Source organism: Cinclus cinclus, chromosome Z (assembly GCF_963662255.1).
Source record: "Cinclus cinclus chromosome Z, bCinCin1.1, whole genome shotgun sequence".
NCBI classification, from domain to species: Eukaryota; Metazoa; Chordata; class Aves; order Passeriformes; family Cinclidae; genus Cinclus; species Cinclus cinclus.
In genome coordinates this window covers 4,830,390-4,855,071 of record NC_085084.1, presented here as the reverse complement: position 1 = coordinate 4,855,071, position 24,682 = coordinate 4,830,390, and the positions used below count along the sequence as shown (strand labels likewise).

Sequence of the window (24,682 nt, the reverse complement as noted above, 5' to 3'; positions counted from 1 at the left end):
GTCAGAGGCACCCCAGCAGCACCCAGGATTGCACAGTCTGATGTGGTTTGAAAGCTGTGACAGCATTAGCCATTGTGACAGGCTCTGTTTGAAACCATAGGTCTGGCTCACTGCTACCAAGGAAAACCATTGCTGTGTCAGAAGCATCTTCTGAAAATACCTAGGGAGATGCCAGCATGCAATTTAGCATCCTTCAGTTCCTGTCTCACTGGGACATTTTTCAAAAATCTTGCACCTTAAGGGTGGTAATTCACACAGCTTCTCTAGAAAAATGCAATCAATACAACTGGATCTTTTCTAATATCCTTGCTGTACTAGGCATAAGTGTTTTTTGCATTTTCTGCTTATTTTACTAAAATTTATTACAAATGGTTGAGACTGAAAAGGAGGAAAAAGCCCCAAAATAAACAATGGTGAAGCATCAACCCTACAGGCCAGAGATGAAAGAAATGCTGCAAAGCAAACCTGAAAATACACCTGATTTTTTTAGGCTGGTCATCCAAACAAGCATGCAGAAATTATTTTAGCCAGTCATAATTAAAGGTGAAAAAAAAAAAAAGTACAGAATCATCAAGATGCTGCCTTGCATAACTATGAAACATGAGGATAACAAATCTATTAAGCCCTGCACATGTAAAACTCCAGCATGGAAGGTGATGTTTTTATACTTCCAGGGTGTAACCAAAAGCCAATTTAAACAATGAACTTCACCTTGGGCTGCCCCCCCTGCCCATGGCACCTTCACAGGGATTTGTGAGGCTTGGCAGAGAGCACTTTCTTCTCCTTGGTCTGGGCACCATGGCCTCCAAGGTCACCTCAGCACCTGTGCCTGTGTGTAATGCTAAGGTAATCCTCACAAGGACAGCTTGACTCCTCACCCCCTGCTAGCTGCGGGTCTACACACAACATTAATCAGCCTGCTGCATCTGCAGCTGAGGTGAGCTGGTGCTTTAGTCAAATCATGACACAATTATTGCTCCAGCCATGAAGCCCAGAGGGTCAGAGCTGTCCCCGAGATATGCTGAACTCTGAAGTGCACACGGACCTGACATCCCTCCCCTGATTTTTCTGCTGCTCTACCTAAGACATGGTGTAGGATATTTTACATTAAAACACAAATGGTTTCCTATCCAATTAGCCTGCATTCTCATTTGAGTTAAAAGCCATCACTATCTGCTCTTGGAGCACTGCTGAGAAGCACAAACTACAGGGACACAAAATAAAACCCAGGATGCTGGGGTCTTGCTATTAAAAGGTAAGAAGCATTATCTGAAATCCCCTAGTTCTGTAAACTACCTGTGAATCCAGAAATGGGAGTTTTTCAATGCCTACATATACATGAGACACCATTTTTTTTTTCCCCCTGAAAAGCTCCTGAGTGAGTTTGAAAGCTAAAAAATCAGGAGGAAAATGGTTCACCAAACATGGTGGTGTACCTTTAGCTGAAGTACATAGAACTTGTCTAAGTGGAGTTGTCATCATCAAGAATTGGGTGGCCTGTCCTTCAAACCATGAAGGAATTGAATATATTGAAGAATTGCTGCATTTGAATGATGCATTGCTGCACCAGAAAAAACACAGGTACTACAGATATTGGAATAACTTGTCTTTCATGGAACAAGGTTGTTGGAAAGGAAACCCTTCATTTTAATAACAGAGAACTTACTTTTTTCTCTGCTGATCTGAATTCAACCAAACCAAAGGAATATGGCCTACCCTTGTGGAAATTGGTGGGATTATTCTTGGATACAAACTTAGTTACATATTTAAATACAAAATGGCACATACAGGTGGGCATGGATGTACCCTGGCTCTGGAACTGCCAACTGCAGCAACTGCAAACAGAACTGACTGAAAAAGAATGCTGGGCAGAGAGATAAATAACAGCCCATAAAGTAGCCTTCATCCGTCACTTGGACAATGCCAAGTGAAAGCTGGAAACTGATTACCAAAACAGAAAATCTGACAGGACACTAAAATATACTTACATAGTTTTCCAAGCCCTTACAGATGTTATCTGAACAGGCAGATTAGTCACAGATGCTATCTGTGCTTTCTCATAATAAGCATTCTCTCTGAACAGACAAAAATTTGTAAGGAAGATTAGAAAGACAAGATTCTCACAGGAGCTGTGTCTTCAGGGAAGCTACATTCTGTTACTGCAGAATATGTGCTGTCCACTCAACAGCTGACCTGGCATGGATGTACTGGTGAGGCAGGTTGCAGTTGCCTAAAAAACCCAACAAAAAAGTCCAACAACACATCAAAGAGCTGCACTGACCTCTCTCTTGAGCCTTGGGGCTTAACTCTTCTTCCTTTTCTTCTTCATCACTGCTAGAGCTTTCTGTTTTCCCTTTCATTTGTTCCAACTGGTCCAAGTTAACCCGTCCAACCAGCTCAAAATTACGACTCACCTTTGAAAGGAACACTTCTGTTAGCACTCAGCACAATCACCAACCAGCCAGAAAAATGGCCACAAATGCAAAACCAAACCTAATACACCTCAAAGCCTGCTCAGTTCGAGGTGACATATGGTCCCCATAATCAAATTAACACTCATTTATTTCCAGGGGAAGGCATTCTTCCATTGGTGCTTATTCTGCAATTCTCATTTCTGTTTTTCGGAAATTAATGAGATTTGGTAAACCCCCTTCACTTCTTCTTCCACAAAATGTAAAACATTGAGTTGTATCCTCATTTTTATGGCATTATTCAACTGCTGTGATCAAACACTGCTACCACACATCCACACTGAAGGGAAACTCTCTGTGACGGGTTCATTCAGCTTTATTCATGAAAGGATGGTTCTTTTTTTCACTAAGCACATGGCTGCTGTGTTGCACACACACTCTCACTCATTAATAACAGATTAATTTTCATTACTCCGGGCTTCGAAGTGCTTCGCAAACTGATACACAGACTATAATGGGAATACTTCACCCAGCAGTCAAATTCAGCTAACCCTGGGGTGAAATGCACCAGCTACTTAACAGCTCACAGCAGCAGTATGAAAGGAGCAGCTCAGGGCACAGAAGTCAGGAACTGCTCCACATCCAACAGGAACAGCAGAGCAGCAGCCCAGATTTACAGCGGAGGCGGAGAGCGTGGAGCGTGACCAGGACACTAAGGCTAATACTTGCTGGATGACAAGCGCCCTCTGAGCTCATTGATCGCTGCTGGGAAGGGTTTTGGATTCATCTTTCATGCAGAGAGACAGCCCTCCAGCAGCACAGGCACTGAGCCACGCGGGCAGAGGGGATGGAGACGGAGCAGTGAGTGCAGCACAACGTGTCCTGCAAGAGGCTGAATGGAATATCGACACCCACAGCCTGTTTTTTACCCCTCTGTGGGAAAGGAAATGAGAGTGATCCCAAGGAGGATGTGAAGCAGGCTGTAGGATACATCCAAATAGCAAAGTATCCTGAACATAGAGGCATGAAGATTCCTAGTACCGGGTTACAGACAGTTGTGGTGAGGTTCTCTAACTTAACACATCACCCACAGAGGTTTAAACAAACCAGACCACATGCAAGGCACTTGGTTCAACTCAGCTCACATAAAAGTACTGTTTTTATTTTTAGGGTGCAATATACAACCTGGGTAGTATCTGAGCCCAGAACTTAAAGACACAAATTGCAGAGGTATAATTTACCCACAAAAAAAGGGGAAGTGATGCCCAAAACTACCAGGACCACTGCTGCAGGTCCAGATCAGAAGGGAGAGCTAAGTGAAGGGAATAATCTTCTCAGCCTGATGCACTGTGTCAAAAAAACCCAAACAATAGTTCCTCCTGGATACACTAGGCACCTTGCCGTGATGACCAGGAGCTGTAGAAACTCTTTCTGTACCATTTGAATCACAGAAGACTCTCCAGAAGTAATAAAGATGGCAGAGGAGCTTAGCATGCCAACATAAATTAACAAAGTTTGGTTTCATAAGGTGGCCAAGTATTTTTTGAGGATGAAAATTTTTTTGTTGTTTTTTTTTGGGGGGATTTTGTTTTGTTTGTTCTGTTTTGTCTTTCTCTCTGGGACTGCTGCTAATACCTTCCCATATATATTTGGCTTTAAGGAAAAGTCATTCAGCCAGTGAAGCTTTTAGTGAGGACCTTGGGCAGCTAAGCTGCAACAGGTGAAGGCATATAGCTGCCTCTCCTGGAAACCTGCCAATGAAGCACTCTAGGAAACATTCCAAAACTCAGCTCAGTTCTAGAACTTAAAAACGTTTCTCAGCTACAGAAATTCAAAGCTAACAGTCTGTGGAAAGCCTTTAATGACCTAGCAAAGACTGGACCTGGTATTCACTCAGATAATCCTCGAGAAAAACTCCAAAGCAGTCTTAACTGAGGACCTGGTTAGACTTGCTGTTTATCTTTCCCCTTGTTAAATGTAAAGGGGGATATATAGATCTCTTTGTTATTAAAATATGTGTGGCATGTCAGGCTGCTAAAGTTACCAGAGCAATCCTGTGTTTGGAATCTCCTGCCTTTTACAGGGGCTGAATCACACTGCCTTGGTATTGTTCCAGGACCCTTACCCCAACCCCCTTTAAATAAACCCAGCATACACAAGAGCCTTTTCCAGATAATCACACTCTGCATGCAGCAGTTTGCCAATTCTGATCAATCTGAGCAGCTTCAGAAACGATTATGTTTCAGTTTCTGAAGGGAAAAAAAAAAAAAGAGAGAAAAATGAAAAAGGGAAGTGCAAAAAGGGATTTAACTTTCATATTTGGGGAGGGAGAGGAAAAAATAACCCCGGTGTAAACATGGCTAGTCAGACATGGAAATAAACCAATTCAGTACTTGCAGACTAGATTGCCACAAATTAAAACTAACTGGATCTCACCTTGTGCTCATCTCGAAGGTGAGCATCCAGCTCCTCTGTGTGTTTGGTCTCGTAGTAGCAGAGTTGGCATTTGTAAGGTTTCAGTTCATTGTGCTTCTCTATGTGCTGCTGCAAGCTCTCGTCACTGGAGCAGGTAAAGGTACACTTGTCACAGCGGAACACAACTCCCTGCAGGTACTTGGACAGCTTGGAACGGCAGACTTCAATGGGAACGACCCTCTCCTCTGTGGGGACAGCACAGCATTCACTTAATGACATCAGGAAAACAATCCTCCCCCTCAGGGCAGGGTTAATCTCCAAAAGCTACAAACGCAGGTGACTGGTGTGTGGGTGAAGAGGATGGCAATGGAAGGTTTTGGGCCAAGTGAGACTCCATCTATGAAGTAGAAGAGCAGAGCTTAGGAACACAAAACCAGCCCATAAATCAGCCAAGACCAAAAGTGTGTTTTTGTTCAGTGCATGACAGCAGCTGGGAACCACTTCTAGGGAAGTAATAAACAGGGGAGATGCAGGGTGTGCTTCCCCAAAGCATCACACACTGCTGGTTCTGCATAAATTGGAGCTGGTGTCCTTGCCATCACACCCAAATCTGCCCTCTGGGGACTGAGAAGGTGAGCAAGGCAGCACCTCTCCCTGGAAAAAGGCTGTGCAAGTTCAGCCAGCAGCAGAAATCTTCCCAACATACCCAGAGCTTTCAGAAAGCCCAAGCTCTGCACGCATGATGTACTGAAAATGCTCTTGCTGAGTTTTTAAACTCTGCACTCCCTCTAACAAAGCAGTGAGGTTTAACAGAGCAGCAATTAATTTCGGTCATTTGACACAGCCAGAATCAGATGTGCCTCAACACTCATCCACTGTGGTTCCCTCCATGCTGTGCACACAAGAGAAACCCCAAATCTGACCGTTCAGCTGAGGGTCACCAGCAGATCCTCATTAAGGCTTTTGTTACCCAAAGTGGCATTTTGAGCTTGAACACTTGAAACTTAGCACTGCTCCTCCTTATGGACTGCATACTAAAGGAGGGTCCAGGCTCATCCCCAAAGACAGGAGAAAAAAATAAAAAAAAGGGGCCTGAATCTCTTATGGTAGACATGAAGGCTGAAGGAATGTAAGACGTGGCAGTGCACACATGGATCTGAGCCAATGGGCCCTTTCTTCTAGTGAGGAGGGTAAAATTACATCCAAAGACAACTACAGAAACACACACTCCCTTTACAGTAAGTCTTTTTTCAGCAGCTCAACAAAATATTCCATCCTGCCCGGCACAAAACTTATCTCGTACTTCCTCTTTTTGAAGTTTTCCCCAAAGCTATGCCTTAACCAAAAAAAAAAAAAAAGAAAAAAAAAAAGAAAACAAAAAAAAAGAAAACAAACACCCGAAGAATCACCCTTGTGATTCTTTTCTACACCAACAACAGCTTCTCTCACTATAAAGAAACCAAATAGTGGCCATTCAGAGGGGAAACAGGGGAGGGGAGAATAGGGTTTAAGACAGAATTTAAAGCTTTGGTGCTGAGATCACTAGAAAAACATTTTACAAGGTTGTTGCAGCTGCGTGCTTTGGGAGTCTCAGAAATTAAGTGACGCAGCCAAAAAAGTTTCAGAAGTGAAAAAGCCAAGTGAAGTTTTCAAGAATAGAAATACTAATTAAAATATTTTAACATTCACTTTTCCTCTAACACCTGGCACAGATAAAAAAAGCTGAAACATGCAACAGTATAAAACTTTAAATTTACCAGTCTGAAGTAAGGCAGCATTCTCTTATTCACATGAACAAAACCTATTAACTCACAATCACACACAAGAGTCCCCAAATCAAAGGCAGGAGAGAAAGACAAGAGCAAAATAGACACAAATATCAACTCCAGATTTAAAGATTTCAATTTCAGAGAATGACTTATAGCTTTTACATGATGTATTCATGTCAGTGAGCTTCCTCCAAGCTATGTTTTTGAAACCTGCAGGGCTACCTGGAATGTTACATTTCTTAAGGTTATGCTCTCACCTCTATCTTGCCCCTGCAAAGCCCTGTTTATTTAATTACTCATTTAGAATGTACTTATCATGTCTGGACAATCAACAAAATTACAGCAAACCATGAAGCCCCATACAAAAAAATTGAAAAGCTTCTTTACCCCCGTGAGACTTCTTCAAAGTTCATCAGTGTCTAGTCAAAGACTACTGTAGACACCTCACAAAAAGACTTGAGGAACAGTCCTTTTTTCAAGAGCAGTAATTAAAAAATTAACAACAAAATAAACACCTAACAAAAGCATAATTTAAGAAATCCAATCCTTCCACTAGACTGGAATATTCAGGCTAATTGTATCAGGGAATTAACTGAAAGGACATTAATGACTAGCTATTATCAGCACAATAACTCAAAGCAGATATATATCTTTTTGCTCAAGGAACAAGAGAGCTCAGGACTCTATTAGTCCTGAGTTGTAAGGAAAAATCATAGTTCAGAACATAGCAGAGCATATATAACTCACTTCCTTTCCCTCAAAGGTAAACCAAAAATAAAGCAGTTCTACTATCTAGACATAGACCAATTACCTGGTCATCTTGGGTTTCGAAAATATACATTTTTGCTTGGAAATCCAAAGTACGCTCACAGAACAAGCAGCATTTGCATTCCAGTAGTCAAAAGCAACCACTGCATAAGGGTTCTCCATGAATCAGTGAAATTGTATATGTATAATGGAAAATGCCAGAAAAAAGCATGTGCAAGAAATCAGGATCTTAGCTAGGAAGCCTTTGGGGTGGTCAGTAAATCCGAAAATAGATCTTAAAGGAAAGATAAATTAAAGACCCATTCAAAACATATGGGTCTTATGAAGAAGAAAATCACTAGCTCTCTAATGGAAGGATAAGGAAGAAAAATGCCCAAGGATTTAAAAATATAGCCAACAGTGAACTTGGTAAGTTGCATTCAGCCCTGGAAAAACACTACTATACTTCAAAATTCATGAAGGGAATGCTAGTGGACAGGATAGCATCAGGAGAAAAGGTGGCCAGGCACTGGAAGGGGCTCCCCAGGGAGGTGTTGGGAGTTCCCATCCTTGGAGGTGTGCAAGGAACACCTGGAGGTGGCACTCAGTGCTTTGGGCTGGGGATAAGGTGGGGATAAGGATGAACCTTGGTCACAGGTTGGACGCAGACCACAGATGGTCTCAGAGCTCTTTTCCAACCTAACTGGTTCTGTGACACACACATTTATGTGTCCAGCATAAATTAAAAGCAAACATGCTGCTGGATCAGGAATTCCCTGTCTCCCCTTGCCTGTCATAAAGATCAGGAAGAATAAGAGAGCCAAACTTCTCCTCACTGCCCTGGAGCAGCCTCTGGCTGTGTCAGCCCCCTGGGACAGGACATCTGTAATAAACCTGTGCTCCATCTGTGTACCCACAGAAGGGAGGTTGAGCTGCCCTGACACTGATCAGGTGTCAGGTGGTACATGAGAGAAGCTCTTGGAACCTCTCCTTCATGGAAAGCAAATTCCTTGACCTATTTTTTTTTTCCTCAGTAGGCATTGAGGCTGCTAGCTGATATTGCTTTAACCCTGTGAAATTCAGCCTCTGCAGCCACTCATTAGGAGGCAAATATATTCTCCATTTCAAGTACATGCCGTTTCACCAAGGATTAGGGGTGCAGCAACTTGGAAGTAATGTAAGAATCATGCATCTGTAAACATGCCTTTTGCACAAAAGGAACATTAACTATGAATGGATCGAATCCTTCACTCCTGATTTTACAGACTGCACCACTCCATCTACCTCAAAACTAATTTTCTTGGGCTGCAGCTCAGGGTTATGCCCTTGCTTTGCCAATGCAGTGGCCATAAAAAAGGAAGGCTATCTCAGACTACATTGACTATCCTTCAGTCTTTCTTTCAGTGCAGGTTAAATCTTGTCAAAACCATCTGCTTCAGCTGCCACACAATTAAACACAACAGTAGAGGGGTGTTTTTTAGCTCTATATATGCACCAGGAATAACTCTATGAACCCTGGACATATGATGTCAAAGAAAATGCTTTTGTGGCCTCTGAGACTGTTTACCATCTATAATCCCATTTGCATTAAAACCTCTTTTACTCTGTTTTTTTTGCCGCCCAGCACTGCAGTCTGTAGACCATTATGTCCTTTTGCCATAAAGTTTGTTTCAGCAGCAAAAAGTCTTTGGGGTTGGTTTGTGCAACTGAAGCAAGTTCTACAGAAGAAAAGATCCACAGCTTCACTCACCCAGGAGGTGACAACCTCCTTTCAAGTGGTCAGAAACAGCTCTGCACAAGCAGTAGAGCTGTTTGAGCTCATGCAACTTCTGCAACTGGACATTCCCAACACCAAACCTCTAAGTGATGGAACCCATCCCATTTCCCCTGTTTTAAAGGCCTGGCATTGTCTGCTGGAGCCATGGCATGGCCACAAAGTGGAGCAAACTGGGCAAAATCTGACACAGCAACACCTTTAAAGATGGGAAGTAAAAGCCAGAGCATCAGCCAAACCCTTAAAACAAAACATGGCAGCTTTGCAACGTGCTTTCTGAATCACTGACAGGTCACTTCCCCAGATGTTCCCTTGGACCAGCCTTTCTAGGAGAAAGATATCTGAATTCTGCCAAGCTCACTGCGCCACTACAAGAAGGACTTGAAGCTACCAACACTGAGAAGTGGTATGCTACAAGGAATCACGACAGCACTTGTCACACTAGAATCTCCTCCAGGAAAAAGATGGCATGCAAAACCTGTGTTTGCTCACCACCAGTACCCCACTGTGAAACTCTGCCCAACCTGCACGCAGGCAGAGTGCCATCCCAACACATGGGTTTGGATTTCGGCAGCCAACAGACCATCCACAAGCATCAAGTGTGATAGCTGTGGGCAGGAATCCCAGCCCAGAGAGCCCAAACTGCTGTCTCTTCTGAGCTAGCAAGCCCACAGTTAATAGAATATAGAAATCCCTAATCCCACTTCCAGCAGGCTTTAAAAACAAAAACTTAAAAATTGAGGTGTAGACAGAAAAGGAGTTTTACAGTAAAGCAACAAATGAGATCATTATTTTGTTCCTAAGAACACTGAGGAGATACTCAAGGTATTTATCAAGGGATATTTTGAGCCCTCTATGGTTAGCTGATAAACCTTTTGGGTGAGTTTATGACAACAAGGACTTTAAGATAACAAGGACATGGGCAGGGCACAATTCTGGCCTAGATCAAGGTTGCAAATTAGGGCAACTCTTGCTAAACAGGTGTTTAATGGCTGTTCACCTCTCTTGAGGAAAAGCTTAAAAATTATCACAAATACACCCTGTATCAGCACTGGCGGACTTCAAATTCCACAGGAAACAAATAAGACACATCATATAGAAATGAAATTAAAAAGATAACCAAAGGCTGGTGACACCTTCAACTTATTTGTCCTCGTGTAGAGAGGAAAAATTTAATGAAACCAGTCTGAAACATTTAATTAAACCAGACCAGGGCCCTGTCCAGCACTCCTCTGACTGGACAGACATGGACACGGACGTTGTTACCTCTGTGCAGAACTATGTGGTCAATCATGTTGCGTTTGTATTTGGTGTGGTAGAGACAGAGAGGGCAGCGAAGGTCTTTGGGTCCTTCCTCGGGGACTGCCGAATGCCCGGCCTCCACGTGCATAGTAAAAGCAGATCTGCAAGAGAGGAGGGAGACAATGGGAGCAGTCAGGAGGGGAGCAGTGAGGTGTCACAGCTCTATAAGGGACGTGTGGTGTAAAAAGGTGCAGATGCCACTCAGCCCTGTCCGCACAGCCCTGCAGAGGGGCTGCTCACATGAGCGACACATGAGCAGAGGAATCTGCAGGCTCGTACCCTCAAAGCAACAAACACTCGTGGTGACAAGATATTCTGCTGCATGGGCTGCTCCATATAGTCACATTGCTATAGTTAAGATAGCAAAAGAATTCCCATCCTTCATTCTCATTATCTGTCTTCAGGCTGAAATGTTCAGTGCGCTTTCTCCGGTGAAGGTTAAACAAAATCCGTCAACTGTTCTGGACTTCCAGAGGGGAGGACAAACTTATTTCATGCAGAAAACATCCTTAACCACCTTGATCTAACCAGTTAAACTGTTTAGATCGTGGGTACAAAAGGGATTTGTGCTCATAGTGAGTTTGGCACTGAGTGGTTTAACTTTCAAAGCATCAGCTGTAATGATCTGAAAACCCAAGACTTAGAATACTGTAACTATTAGTGTGGAAGAATGAATGAATACTTCACAGGACTTTTGAACCAAACATTTCATGCTGGCATTACACTGGCTGCATACTTAGAAGTTGCAAGAGATACACATAGCAGAAGAAATTATCTGTACATCCATCTAACCACAAGCCCAACTACTGAAATCAGAGCTGCCTCTAAACTTGGGGCGCTTGGTAATTTTTTTTCCTAAAGCAGTGATAAACCTTGCAAAAGCTAAGGGGCTTGACACATTGAACTAGACTAAAAAGTGGCTTTGGACCCAATCCAGCAATCACTGAATTCTGCAGATATATTTCTATTAACTTTGGCCACTGCTCCCATGCTTTTAAGTTTCTAGGGTGGCTTGAAGAGGGGATTGGCATGTTTTTGGGGATTTTTTTTGTCTCCTGCTCCCCTTTGTTAAGACAAAAAATACGCTGTTATGAACATGTTTAAATTATTGTTGTGTGATTCATTTCATAATACCAAAGTGAAAGAAAATGGCACTTGCAAGACACTGACAGACTGGACCTGTAAATTTCTGGTAGTATCTAAGACAGAGAGCAACCAGGATACTAAGCATAAGCACCAAATTTTAACATAGGGAGAGGAAAGACGAAGCAACAAAGGGTAGAGACATGTAACTAGAGTCTGTTTCCATGTGGGTTCTCTCAGGTTTGTGCTCAACATTTCCTCCTCTTGATCCAGTCTTACTGTTTACTGTCATTCTTAACAAGTTTAAGACCTCAAATGTAAGCTGAGGGTGTTACTCTCAAGGGCCCAGCACATCAACAGGAAATGATGAACCACATAGGTGCCTTCTTCTCTTTTCCTACAGAAGAACAGCTAAAACCCCCACACACAAGGCACCGAGCCTTTAAATTTAAATAATTGGATTTTCTGAAATGTTTCTGTATGTCAGATATGCTAGAGAATAGCTTCTTTTTATCATTTAAGCTAGAAAGACTGGGGGGAAAGCAAATTACATGAGAAGGGTTTCTTCACTAAGGTGATATAAATTTCCCTGTTGCCACAGGACACTTGACTGTCCCACATTTCATGCTGGTTGCATGTGGAAATAACATTATTTCTGCAGAGAAAATTTTCACACTTAAGGACAAAGGGATCATGAAATTAGAGTTTTTGCTTCTCAGAGAATCTCAGAGAAGTAAGGAGGGGTGCAGCAGAACTGCCACCTTGGAATTCCAGAGGGCAGACTTTGGCATGAGTGGGGCACTGGCTGAGAAAGTCCCCTGGGAGGGCATCCTGAAGGACAAAGGAATCCAGGAACACTGGATATTCTCCAAGTAGAAAATCCTAAAGGTGCAAGAACAGATTGACTATATGTGCCAAAAGATGAGACTGGCCTGGCTGAACAGAGAGATGTGTCTGGAACTCAGGGAAGAAAAGGAAAGTTCATGACTTTTGCAAGAAGGATTGTGCCAAGCAGACAATGAGGATGCTGTGAACCTGTTGGCCTCAAGGTGCACCAGGGGACAATTAGATTGGATGTAAGGAAAAAAATTCTTCCCAGAAAGGGCTGTCAGGCATGGGAACAGGCTGCCCAGAGAAGTGGTTGAGTCATCACCCCTGGAGGGATTTAGAAGATGTGCAGATGTGTCACTAAGGTTTAATGTGGAGCTTGGCAGTGCTGGGTTAATGGTTAACTCAATGATCTTAAGGGTCTTTTCCATCCTGAACAATTCTGTGATTCTGAAACCTACTGCAAGGACTCACTGTGCTTTTGTCTGCAGCAGATGGTACCGGCTGTTGTAGGAGAAAAGAAAATGGATTACATGGATGCTGCTGTGATCTGGCATGTCATTGCCTACACTCCTCTCCCTGGTCAGCAGTGGCCATGTTCCTGTTAGCTACAGCCAGCTCTCAAAGACCTCAGAAGTCTTTTCAAGTGCTTAAAAAAAAAACAAAACAAAAAAACCCTTATGAGTTCAGTTCATCAGTTTTGCACAGTACTTACTTAAAGCCTGTATAAAAGGAACAATCTTTGCACTTGAAGAGCTTTTTCCCTCCGTGCTTGTCGCGGTAGTGGCGCCGGATGCTCTGTATGTAACCCGAAGAGAATTCGCAAAATTCACAGTTAAGGATGGCTTCTGCTTTTTCCACTCCTGCAGCACTCCCAGAAAGTGGGATTGGGCTGATGTTGTTGTTGTTCCTGGCCAAGGCTGCAGACTGGTAGTGGTTCAACTGCTGCTGAACATCAGGGGGCTCCGAGTATGAAGAATCTGCAGGGAAACAGAGCGAAGTTGTTATTCCAGGTGGATCAACAGATCTAAAAAAGGTTTGATGATGCTTGCTCCAGAACCCACTGGCTTTTGGAGGGGGTTGATCAAGCTGTTGGTTATGAAACTAATCCTGCTTTCTGAAGGGATTAAAAGGTGCAGCACTTCTTAATCTAATTTAATGTGTATTCTACAATTTATAAGGTGAGCAATATAAATTATGTTTTTTTAGATCTGATTGGGGGAAGAAAGGAGTGACACACATTAAACTAGTTTGAAAGGAAGCCTGATTTTAAGACACTAAATTTGTGAAGGTAAAGCCCGTTAACCACACTGCCAAATGTTTTATGTGTTTGGCACATAAATCAGACCAGATCCTGTCAAATATCTCATGCCAGTTCACACAAGGTGAAGATCTGCCACAGGATATATGTAAATAATCTATCTATACGGGAAAAAAAAAGAAAAATGAAGAAAAATAAATGGATACCCATCCCTACTCATGTTGATGATGTTAGAAATTAAATCATCATTGGAAAAAAAAAAAGTATGTTTAATCACAAGTTCCATAAAGCAAACTTTCAAACCACTGTTTTGCTATACTGAGAAAAGAGATTTCTAAGGACACATGTCTTCTACAATCCAGAAGAACTCTGCCACACCACTTTAATGGCAGGAGGAACAGAGTCCAGAGATGTCTCAGTATGGAAACTGAAAGTTGTAATATGCTGGTTGGATACCCCAAAAAAGGATTGTGGGGGCAGGGAGGGTGGTGTTGAACTTTTCCCAACACACTGCTTGAATGTGGAGGTTAGGAATTCATCTGCTTTGTTCTACATAACCCACAGCTGCCCATGAATGGCACAAATCAAAGGAGATGAATAAAGCACAGATGAATTTCAGCGCAATTTTTCCTGAATAGAAGACAAAAGGCTCTTTTCCTAAGCTTTCTAGAAGGGAGGGAAAAAAAGCAAGGAGGGAGGGGGAGGTGGGAGGGAAGTCAGGACACAAACTGTACGGGCCACCTCCTGCTTTGATGTGTACTTCATTTTCCAAAGCTGAATTCCCCAAGGCTAAATATGTAAGAATTCCCTAACAGACACACATTTGTGGGAACTCAACACCATCCATTCCAACCAATTAGTATGGGGAAACAAAAAGGCAAACAGGCCTATACAACACTGAATGTGGAGACTTCTCCACCTGTCTTCAAAAGAGCAAAATGCTTGCTTTCTTTTCCCACTACCATAGGCAAGGGTTACACATGCCCCAGAAATGAGTAACAAATAATGAAAATTTAAAAGAAAAAAATCAAACCAAACCCTGAAACAAAACAGACACAGCAGGTAAATGTCTCCAGGCTCCTGTGGCATCACCACCAGGTGCACATAGCAAAGAGAAAGGCAGAGACATGAAAGATTCTGGTAAAATGAAGGAAATTTGAGCTTGTTTTTCTTATCCAAGTCCCATGAGCTGAGTGAGGCAGGATTACAACACAGCATTTCTCATCTCTTGCTTCTACCACTTCTACAGCACGTTTGTTCACCAGGAGGGCTCACAGTGAGCTCCACCTGTTTAAATGTCAAGGCTTTCCTTCCCTTGTGTTTGAAGCAGGCTCCCCACATCCTTTACTTTGGCACAGGACAGGCCTGAGGAACTGTAAACCCTCAGCAGAAGTCTCTTTTCTCTCAAAGGCAGCAACTGTGTGCTCACCCTCCTCTGGAACAGGATCTTGAGGGCTCAGAGGGGATATGCTGACTCACTTCTCTGGGCTACGAGGTTCAGTGATTCTAAAAGCTCAAGACACATTTAGACAGATCTTCAAGCAAGGGTAAGGCAGCCTAAAACGGAAGTTCATAGCATCTGAAATGGGTTGTTTGGTGTTTTGTTTTTCTTTTTTTTTTAATGTGTACTAGTCAAATTACTCTTATGGTATTGACGTCTACTTTGAGGCTCACTTGTTCCCCTCCTCAGGAAGAAAGGATCAAAAATTTTCACCTCACCACCAGTGTTCATGACCAAAGTCCCAGAGATACCCATGGCTAGGAAAGCTACAGGTCTAAAAACAATTCTCTTCAGGAGAAGGAAGTTCTGCTGTTGTCTGCAAGATTTACTGTACTTCAGATGTTTTTACTCCTCCTATCATCTGGTGTCTATTATTCCAGCTTTCGAACTTTCCATTGGTTATTTACACATCCCAGTGGAATCTGGTATGTGAAAACTGCAGAAGTAGATTGTTTCATGTCAATTCCCACACACAAAAACAACAACAAAAAAAGCAAATCAAGTAGCTTTCCCTGTCATCAGGAATAGCCAGAAGAAAATTCTACCTTTCACACAGGCCACCTTGCAGTTTTTAGTATATTGCTCCACTACACTTTTACAAGAGTTATGGTATTTACAGGAATAAAAAAAACTATCCAAAGAGTTTTTCCAGTGAGTTGTACCCTTGAATAATGGTAGCATGCACAGCCTAGTGTACTCCTTGCCTTTTCCCTTGCCAAATTCTTTTATTACACTTGCTGCAAACTTGCTGCAAGTGCAAGATTTAGCACTTCCTGAAGGAAAACACTCAGGATTAACACATGTGCATAGGGCTTCTGTTGGTGTCTGAGACCCAGCTTTGCCAGACAGTTCTCCTGGCATGAGGGTGCAGCCCAGCTGCACCAGGAACACCCTGGACAGAGCCCAAAGTTGACTGAAGGCATGGGAAGTTGTCCACTGGGTTCAGCAGCCCCACCTTCATTGTGCCCACTCCCAAACCAGCAGAGGCAGTGGAACGACAGCAACTTGCCCCCAGAGATGCATCCTGGCACACAACACAGAGCAAATCACCAGAAAATGACAAACACTGGATGGGGGAGAGCTTCTGGACATTTTTTTTAATTTATATTTTCAAAAGCAGTGCCTTGGAGAAGGGTCAGGGGGTCAGGGGGGGCAAATCCACAGGCACTGAGCAACAGCATTGCTTTAAAAACTGCACTTTCCCCTGCTCTGTTCCCACTGGAAAAGTGGGCTGGTGTTCCAGACATATTCTGGAGGTGTTGCCCCAACAACAGGATGCCAGGCTGAAGAATGAAGGAGCAGAGCTTTTCCTTCAGAGCTGACCCAAAAACTGAGTCATGGCCATACACAATGCAAGTTGTATGTGTTTTTCCTGCACCCCCCAAGCACAAAGGGCTGGGAGCACTCTGATAAAGTGTTAACAGCCTTGGCCTAGAGCGAGAAGAGAGTTTAGCCATCCATGTCTAAAAGAAGTAAAAAAGGCCCTAAGAGCCTAGGAAGTCAGAAATCAGAAACCATTTGAAATAAGCAAAGGGAAGATTTTAAACAGATTGTATTAAGCACATGTGAAACACAACAGCAGTGAATAAACACAACTGGAAGAGAAGTTAAGAAAAATTAAACACCAGTAAGTACCATCTACATTTTAAGGAGAAAGGGTGCTTTCTTCCCCCCCCCCCCCCCCCCCCCCCCACTAAACAGCCTCCAGGCAGCACAAGAAAATAAAGCATATTCATATATGCAATGAAAGGGGAGAAAATGGAACACTTAGCCCTGACTCACCTGAAACAATCAATCAAACAAAACAAAACAAACAAACAAAAAATCCCACACCCAAAGCACTGAGATTCCTTTTTAAAAACTAATGTATTCACAACGGATGGAGGGACTTCACTGTGCAACTCCAAAAACAAGATAACAGCATAGGATGATCTGAGATAAAATGAAGGACACGTACAGTCATATCAAGAGGCAAAAATTAACAGTGATGGCTATAGCTAAAAATGGAAAGAACAGCAGCAATGCTGCAAATCTCAATTTTGAGACTTTACTTATGGCATCTACCTACAAAATTACCTGCACAGGACAAGTAACTAGGCCAACAAAATATTGTAACCCCTGTCAGCACGTATGGATCTAAAAGGCATTATCTTTCCTTAGTATAGAAGAGTGGCTTTATACCCAAAATTCCAGAAGTTGAAAGAAAAGCAGGAGAAATTATTGTCCGTGTGGTGTTTTATCAACACAGCTGTATCTAAATTACTGCTCCATTCTGGTAAAAACACACAAGCAAGTCTCACTGTGTCCCTCCATGGGCATTTCCAGTGTGCCTGAAACACCAAAATGCCTGGTCAGGGATGTTGTCATGCCTAAAACTTCATCCAAACTACAGTGCCAAACACTGGGACAAATGAGTCTGCCAACAAATCTGGGGGTTACTACCTCAGCCAAAAGAGCAAGGCAATACAGTCATGAAAATTTACCTTGATTCCCTGCATACCCTGGGGTCACACACTGGGGAAAAAATGTACAAAGAAAATAAATAATGAAAACCCAGCACAGAAGCAAAATGAAAATTGTTGGATCCTGTGTAGCATATAACATGTTTGAGATGCCTCAACAAAAACAAAACTTGGGGATCTTTTCAGGAGAAAAAAGTGCAGTTTCAGATCCTGAACTGAAAACATAAATCTACACAGAAATTCAGTGTTGTTTCAGTTGTTTGTAGGTACTTTCAGAGCTATCAATGAACATCACATGCAACAGCAAGACAGGTCCACAAGATTCCTAAACCCAACAATAACAGGTCAGAAATTCACCCAGACATCTCAAAGTAAGATACACTGAGCAACAGCTGAGAAACAAGAGGGAAAAGGACCTATTACAGGGAGGAAATTAAGTCCTTTTAGGGTGGATAGAACCAGACATATGTAATATAAACACTTTCATGCCTGCACAGTGATGGATAGGGGTGGAGGGAAGAACACTGCTCAGGAAAAGCAGCTGTTGGAGTACACTGAAAAGTGACGTTATTGAATTTACGGAATTTTAATAATTGAGTAGCTCAGCAACCAGGAGGAATCACTGGGAGATAAAAGTGAAGACACCACACTCTCCTGGTATATTCACACAGAAACATCAACCAGTCAAAAGAGACCAGCATGTGCAAGAACAGTGAAACTGGGGACAGAGATGCCTGGCTCATGAGATAAGAAGAAAACCCAAAGGGAATGTATAAATAACAGAAAGTGCTTAGTAACGCTTTGTGAGGAAAACAAAGGAAATTAAATATTAATACCTAGGCCTGGGACATTCTGGATCTCTGAGGAAATGTTCTAGAGAGACTAAGAGGAAAGTATTTTGAATGCTATTTAATTTTATCTGAATTCATTTGTAAAGAGGAAATTTCTGTGAGGAATGACAGAAAAAAAATCCCAGTATTTAAGAAAAGCAGCAGTTTCCTCTGCATAGAAACAAATTTGCAAAACGAAGTAAAAATGCACCAAAGAACACCAACAAACAACATAAGGCCAATTGCTATTTTAAAACACTTAAGATAAATGTAAGGGTGGAATTTAGGAGGTTTAGGAACACAATCCTTCCCAAAATTCAACAGGACTCAAAATCACCAGCTGACTGAGTGGCAGGATTGCATGTAGCCATGAATGGCAACAGCTTGAAAAGTGGGAAGGTGGCAAAGTAGGGTGTCACACAAAGATTGTGAAGACTGCACACATTTGTTCACTTTATGCCACGCAGCACTGACCTGGAAGGAAGAGTATGTGGGAGGGTGAAATGTTCTGGCAATAAATGAAGCTGAGGGGAGGGGAAGATAGAATAGACTAAGACTCAGAGAGATGCAACTAAATGCTCATGAAGAAGCTCAGGGAACGAGACAGTCTAAGTCTTGTTTACTCTGTGTTTAAAACAGAAAGTGTGAGTCTAGTCCTCTACCTAAATTCTGATTTCTGCTTAAGAACCTTTTCACATTTTGCCAGAATGTTATGAATGAAAGATAACAGAAACAAGTTTTGTGCCCTCACTCACATACTCCAAAAGAAAAAAAAAGCAAAGAGTAATCACAAAATAAAGAAAATAAACCCCTGGAATAAAATTACCATTTAACATATTTACACACAACTACTACCCCTCAAAAAAACTCCACAAAAACCAACAAGCCCAAACCAAAACAACAACCAACCAACCAAAAAAAAAAAAAACCAAAAAACCAAAAAAACCCCAAAAAACAACAACAACAAAAAAAAACCTCAACCAAATAAAACAGAACCAAACCTTGTTGGTGGAATTTATTTCACCATTATATCTGACTTCTTGGATCATGTCAGACCAGCTTTTGTGAGAAAGATATTACATGTATTTCTAAACCTCAGAAGAGAGCAATGAGAAAGGCAAGTGAACTATGCAATTTTGTTTATTCAGAAGAGGTGGGAGAAACTATATCTGTATTTCTTTATAACTTTCCATTTCCTCTAAAGTTGTGTGCACACCATCACTCTGATTGGGACTGAGACAGGACAGAGGCTGTGCAGATTCTCAGCTTCTTGTGCTAACACCCAAGTAATTTATAAGGGACATCAATTTCACTTATAATGAAGAAAATAAAAAAATATTTTTTATCATCTGAATCACTTCCACAGAATGAATCTCACACTGCTGCCTGTACAAGAATTTTGGAGTGTCATAATTGAGATCAAGAGTGGCTACAATAGTCTGTAAAAAAGACGATGCATTTGAAAGCAGCAGGAACCAATTAAGATTTATGGAGGAGTAACATAATTGATGAAATAACTTACACCACAGTATTTCTTCTGGAAGAAGAAAAAATCAGTCCAGGAGATACCCATGTCCCTCTGTTTTAGAGTATACAACACCACCAGGAATTCCTATGTGCATGAGCTTTCAAGGCAGGCACAACCCTGCTGGGCTGATGCTGTGATTAGGAAGGATCAGTTTAGTGCTCAGGAAAGGTTTCACCATAACTTCTACTCATCCCTTGTTTTCATCTCTTCTCCCCATACCAATATTTCCATCCTGGTCTCAATTCAAACTAACTTTCCTGTTCTTTAAGGTGACTTGGCTACTTACTGATCACATTTAGGATGCACACAACCCCCTCACTGTAAACAGAATTAAATTCCACTCCATTGCCTAAATACAGGATTGCACTCAAAAAACCAAGATTTTCTACTTGTCAAACACTGAAACCCCCATGAACTTACCTTAAAACATAAAACACATTAAAAAAAGAAGTTTGTCTAGCTATTCCTTTATTCTGTTGAACCAAACTCAAATTTCATAGATGGAAGTGCACTTACAGAAGAGGGGAACACAAACAGAACTGGAAACAGCTTTAGCAAGACACTGATTGAACCAATCTGCTAGAAGGACTAACTGGTAACAGCATCTTTCTGGAATTTACAAATGGAAAAAGTTTTACTTCAACTGATTCTTCACTCAATAATATTTTTTTTTCTTTTTCATCCAGTAACCAAATGATCCTCATGCTATTGTGCTACAGTATTTCCTTCCCATTTTAAAGGGCATTTCATCAGGTATTTTTTTGCATTTCCTTCTCTGTATGACCCTTTACATATTTGTATTAACACAGACACAGTGCCACAAACACTTATGTTTCTGTCGCCTACATGCTCACTCTCCTCTAAGGCTTGAAATGAAGAGGGAAAGAAAAAATCAATTTAACAAGCAATACATATTGGCATTCTGTTTTAAAACTGGCCCTGAAATTGCAGTGGCAGTATGTGGGTACCAAGGATTCTTTCTAACCATGGAGCTCAGGAATCCGAAGCTGTGCAATTTGTTCTGGAGACCTCCAGCACACACCTTGACATTATTTTTATTGCCAACAGAAAGTCCTCATCCCTGTCACCAGCTCTGAGCTCAAAACACTCTGGGCAGTTGTTTTCAAGCACTTGTAGTAACAATGTTCCTTAAAGAAGAAATAAAACCAGCTACTTAAATGTCAGATCTTGGGCTGTCAACTATGATGATAACACACATCCATTTCAACACAGTTAAAATGAGCAAAGAAGTTTTACCTCTCCGCCAAGCACCAAATCCCTCCAGCATGTTTTAAATCAATGGGATAAACTGGAGTCTCAGGTGACAGGAAGAATATCAGTGAGGCTGATAGAGAAGGCTGTGAATATATGGGAATGATATTCTGCAGAAATGCCCTCTTGTACACCCTTGCTCAAGTCACACCCTGTATCCCTTCATGCCAACAGCATCCTTTTTACTCTGTGTTGAGTGATCACAAATTCCCCAGACACAGAAGAGATCAGCATCTACCACTTTGTCCTCTATCCTGAACACAAAAAACAGAGCCAAAAGAAAGCAAAAACCTCAGGAAAGCAAACAAGCAAACAAACAAACCAACCACAACAGGAGTCAGGACATGGTTATTTCTTTTCACTGCGGGTTCTATCGGGTAACTTCTTTCTGCTCAGAAGGAGCCCAGGAGATGTTCCTTCATGTATTTCCTGATCTGCCCAAACATTTTGTCTTCTCCCAACCCTAGGCAAGCCTTTCAGTGCCATAGCAATCCCATCACAACAGGGTGGGCAGCTCCATACAAGGCTGACACCAACCTCCACCCAGCTGCATGAGCTCCTGCCTGTGCCCCTGTTCAATTTCAGCTTTGCCTTTGCCCATTCAGCTCAAGCACAAAAAACAGCACCAGAAAAAAAGCACAATGAACAGTGAGCTGACACTCCCCTCAGCACAGCCAATGACATCTCCCTCTGTTCCACCAGCCACAAAACAGTTCTCAACATGCTGCAGGAAAAGGCCAGAAGCCAAACAGCTATACCCCAGTGGAAGAGAGCTACAGAGAACAAGGTCATCCCCCCAGTGCCTCAGGACCTCAGAACAGTGAGGAATTTGCTCAATAAAAGTGGAGGTGAACAAGCCCTGTGTTTGTTCCACCAGTCCTTGCCAATCTGATAAAGGAGAAAAGTCCTATCTGATCCAGCATCTGATATTTGGCTTAACACTGACCACAAGGAGTAGGACACACCAACAATTACCAGAGTATTAAAAGCACTGTAAGGCAGCGTGGTCACTGTCGGAAGAAGAGAGAGGTGAAAGCAGGAACTTGCTCTGGTTAGAGAAATAAAGAACATGACTGTGGAAATTTTTAAAAAAGCAGCCTGGAGGTAACATAGGTTAATCTGACACTTGAGAGTGAGCATGAGGCATCACTCCTGTGGGGCACAAAAGCAGGGAAACAAGCAGAACAAGCAGACAGCTCTCTGCAGCCCAACTGTGACTACAAAAGCAGAGGCATCTCCTGTTCTGCAGTATGCAGATCACCATATTGCATCCTTAGCATGGAGGCAATCCTTCCAACTCACCTGGCAATTAAAGCAATTAGCTGTTGAAGCTCTGCCTGAATTCACCCTGTAGTCACTATTGGCTCTCTGCCCTTCCAGTTAAACTGCAGTGAAACAAAAGGGTCTGAAACTTCAAAAGAGTCTTTGTCCAAGCCCCTCCTCCCAAAACAAACCCCAAACCTAGAACTAAATACATTCTGCTGCAATACAAAGTCTTCTGGCTTTAAGGACTGACCAAAACACAAAGACACACAAGGAACAATGACAGAAAAACAGTACCAAAGGGGAAGAAACAGTCTTAGGAACTTTCTGCCCTGATCACAAGGTAAGAAGAATATCCCTTATCAAGAGTAACAGAGCACATGAATAAAAGTAAGCAAGTCAGCCACAATCCATGATATGGATTTAAGAGACTCAACAACAACAGAAAACAGGAGAACCACAAAATCAGGGTATTATGTCCAACCAAGGCTGCCTCTCTTCTGAAAGGCTGAAGGCAGAATCATTGACTCACTGGCACCATATCGGGGATTTTCTTGAAATGGTGCCTTGCTGCTCACACTTCTCCCCTCATTCTGGTAGTACATGAAATTCCTTTTAGCAAAACCTGCCAAAGGCCCTCTGCACCCTTCAGGAGTTCATCTGTGAGGCAGCACAGAAGATGACATGCAGTCTGATTATGCACTATCTACTTTGAAAAAGTGTACCAAAATGGGAAGGGATTTGTAGTTCTGGAACAACAGTCCAAGAAGCAAGACTTAGTCAAGCAGTTTTGTGCCCAGCCTAGCTCTGGCAAAGCAAGCAGATGTATTTATATTTCAGTCTCTAGATGAGGCAAAGTTATTTTCCACTGGCAAAGGCTAAAGTTCAGGAAAAAAAAAATGGAACAGGGCACTGGATGTTTCACTTAGCAGTTTTCAATGCATTTGCTGCTGCAAGTAATTAAATTTAATGAAGATGTTGATATACCATGTACTGGGAGACTCAAGAAATCTTCTAGTTCTGACCTTACATGTGTTTTGTGATGTGTGTGGTATTAATGATAGATACTATTTGGTTTGTTTGTACAACAGTGAAAAGTGTAATTATTGAGGTTTGAGGGCACACAACAAGTGTGCTGCTTTCTACAGATCAAGAACTGGCAACCAGTAAAAAGAAATGGTCTTATATCAGAGTAACATGACTAAGGAGACATTAGAAACCACATCCAGGTCTGTTTAGCCTTGCACTTTGCTGTTTTATTTTGACAATTCAATATTCTTAAGCATTAAAATTTAAAAAAGCTATAATTTTGAATTACTGAACTCAGTCATGATACAAGGAAATTTATGAGGCTCCAAATCTGCCAGCCACATGAATAAAATGCAGTGCTATGCTCTACAACATGATTAAGCCAAAGGGGTTATTTTCAAAAAAATAAAGGGCTATTCCAAAAAATCAATAACAGCAGCCAGGGCAATTTAGGGCAGGTACTTTGCATGCTCTCAAGAAGCCTTTGCTGTGGCTGAAGTCATAATGTGAAACCGTTTATCAATCCATTGAGTCACTCTGTATCACAGACTTTATGACAAGGGGTTGAGCTCCTGTGTCTCTCTGGTTTGTGAGAGGAGGGCAGATCACCACCTCCACAGCCCCTGAACACAAACACACATTTATAACACCACTCACTCCTGCTGCTGTTTGTGTTTTCTCACATTCAGCCACACAATTTTTGTGTCTCCGCCTCACCTGCAGCTATTTCTTATGGAAAGAGATGGGAGCATTCCAACGTGGTGCCTTGGCAAAGCAGATTTTGGGATTCCACTGCCTTGCCCTCAACAGGAGCAGAGCTAGGAACAATTATCTGTGACACACAGAGCCACACAGGATGACACAACCATCAAAAAAAAAAAAAAAGAAAAAAAAACCCAACCAACCAAAAAAAACCACAAAAAAACCCAAACCAAACCAAACCAAAAAGAAAAAAAAACAAAAAAACCAACAAACCAACAAACAAACAAACAAACAAACAAACAAACAAAAATCAAAACAAAAACAAACGAAAAAAACCCCACATTCTGGCCAGAGATTAACACGAATGCAAGGTCTTATTCTCACAAAGGCTGAAAGAACATGGAAGCAGATAAGCAGATCTTGGGAGAAGAGTCATCTAGACCTCCTAGCAGTTTGCAATATTTCAATTTACAATTAACTTTTGCTGCTCATGTTCTCAGAACTG

General features: G+C 42.0%; 1 protein-coding gene across 2 annotated transcripts in view; it reads right to left on the bottom strand.

Moving 5' to 3' along the window:
- The window catches only part of ZNF462 (zinc finger protein 462), a 48,556-nt gene that overhangs the window by 3,286 nt on the left and 20,588 nt on the right, over positions 1 to 24,682 (bottom strand). For both annotated transcript variants that reach the window (XM_062513101.1, XM_062513102.1), the window contains exons 7-10: positions 13,045 to 13,309; positions 10,383 to 10,519; positions 4,848 to 5,071; positions 2,282 to 2,414 (exon numbers count right to left, since the gene is read on the bottom strand). In XM_062513101.1, the coding sequence (XP_062369085.1) occupies positions 2,282 to 2,414; positions 4,848 to 5,071; positions 10,383 to 10,519; positions 13,045 to 13,309 (759 nt within the window). The remainder of the gene's footprint in view (positions 1 to 2,281; positions 2,415 to 4,847; positions 5,072 to 10,382; positions 10,520 to 13,044; positions 13,310 to 24,682) is intronic.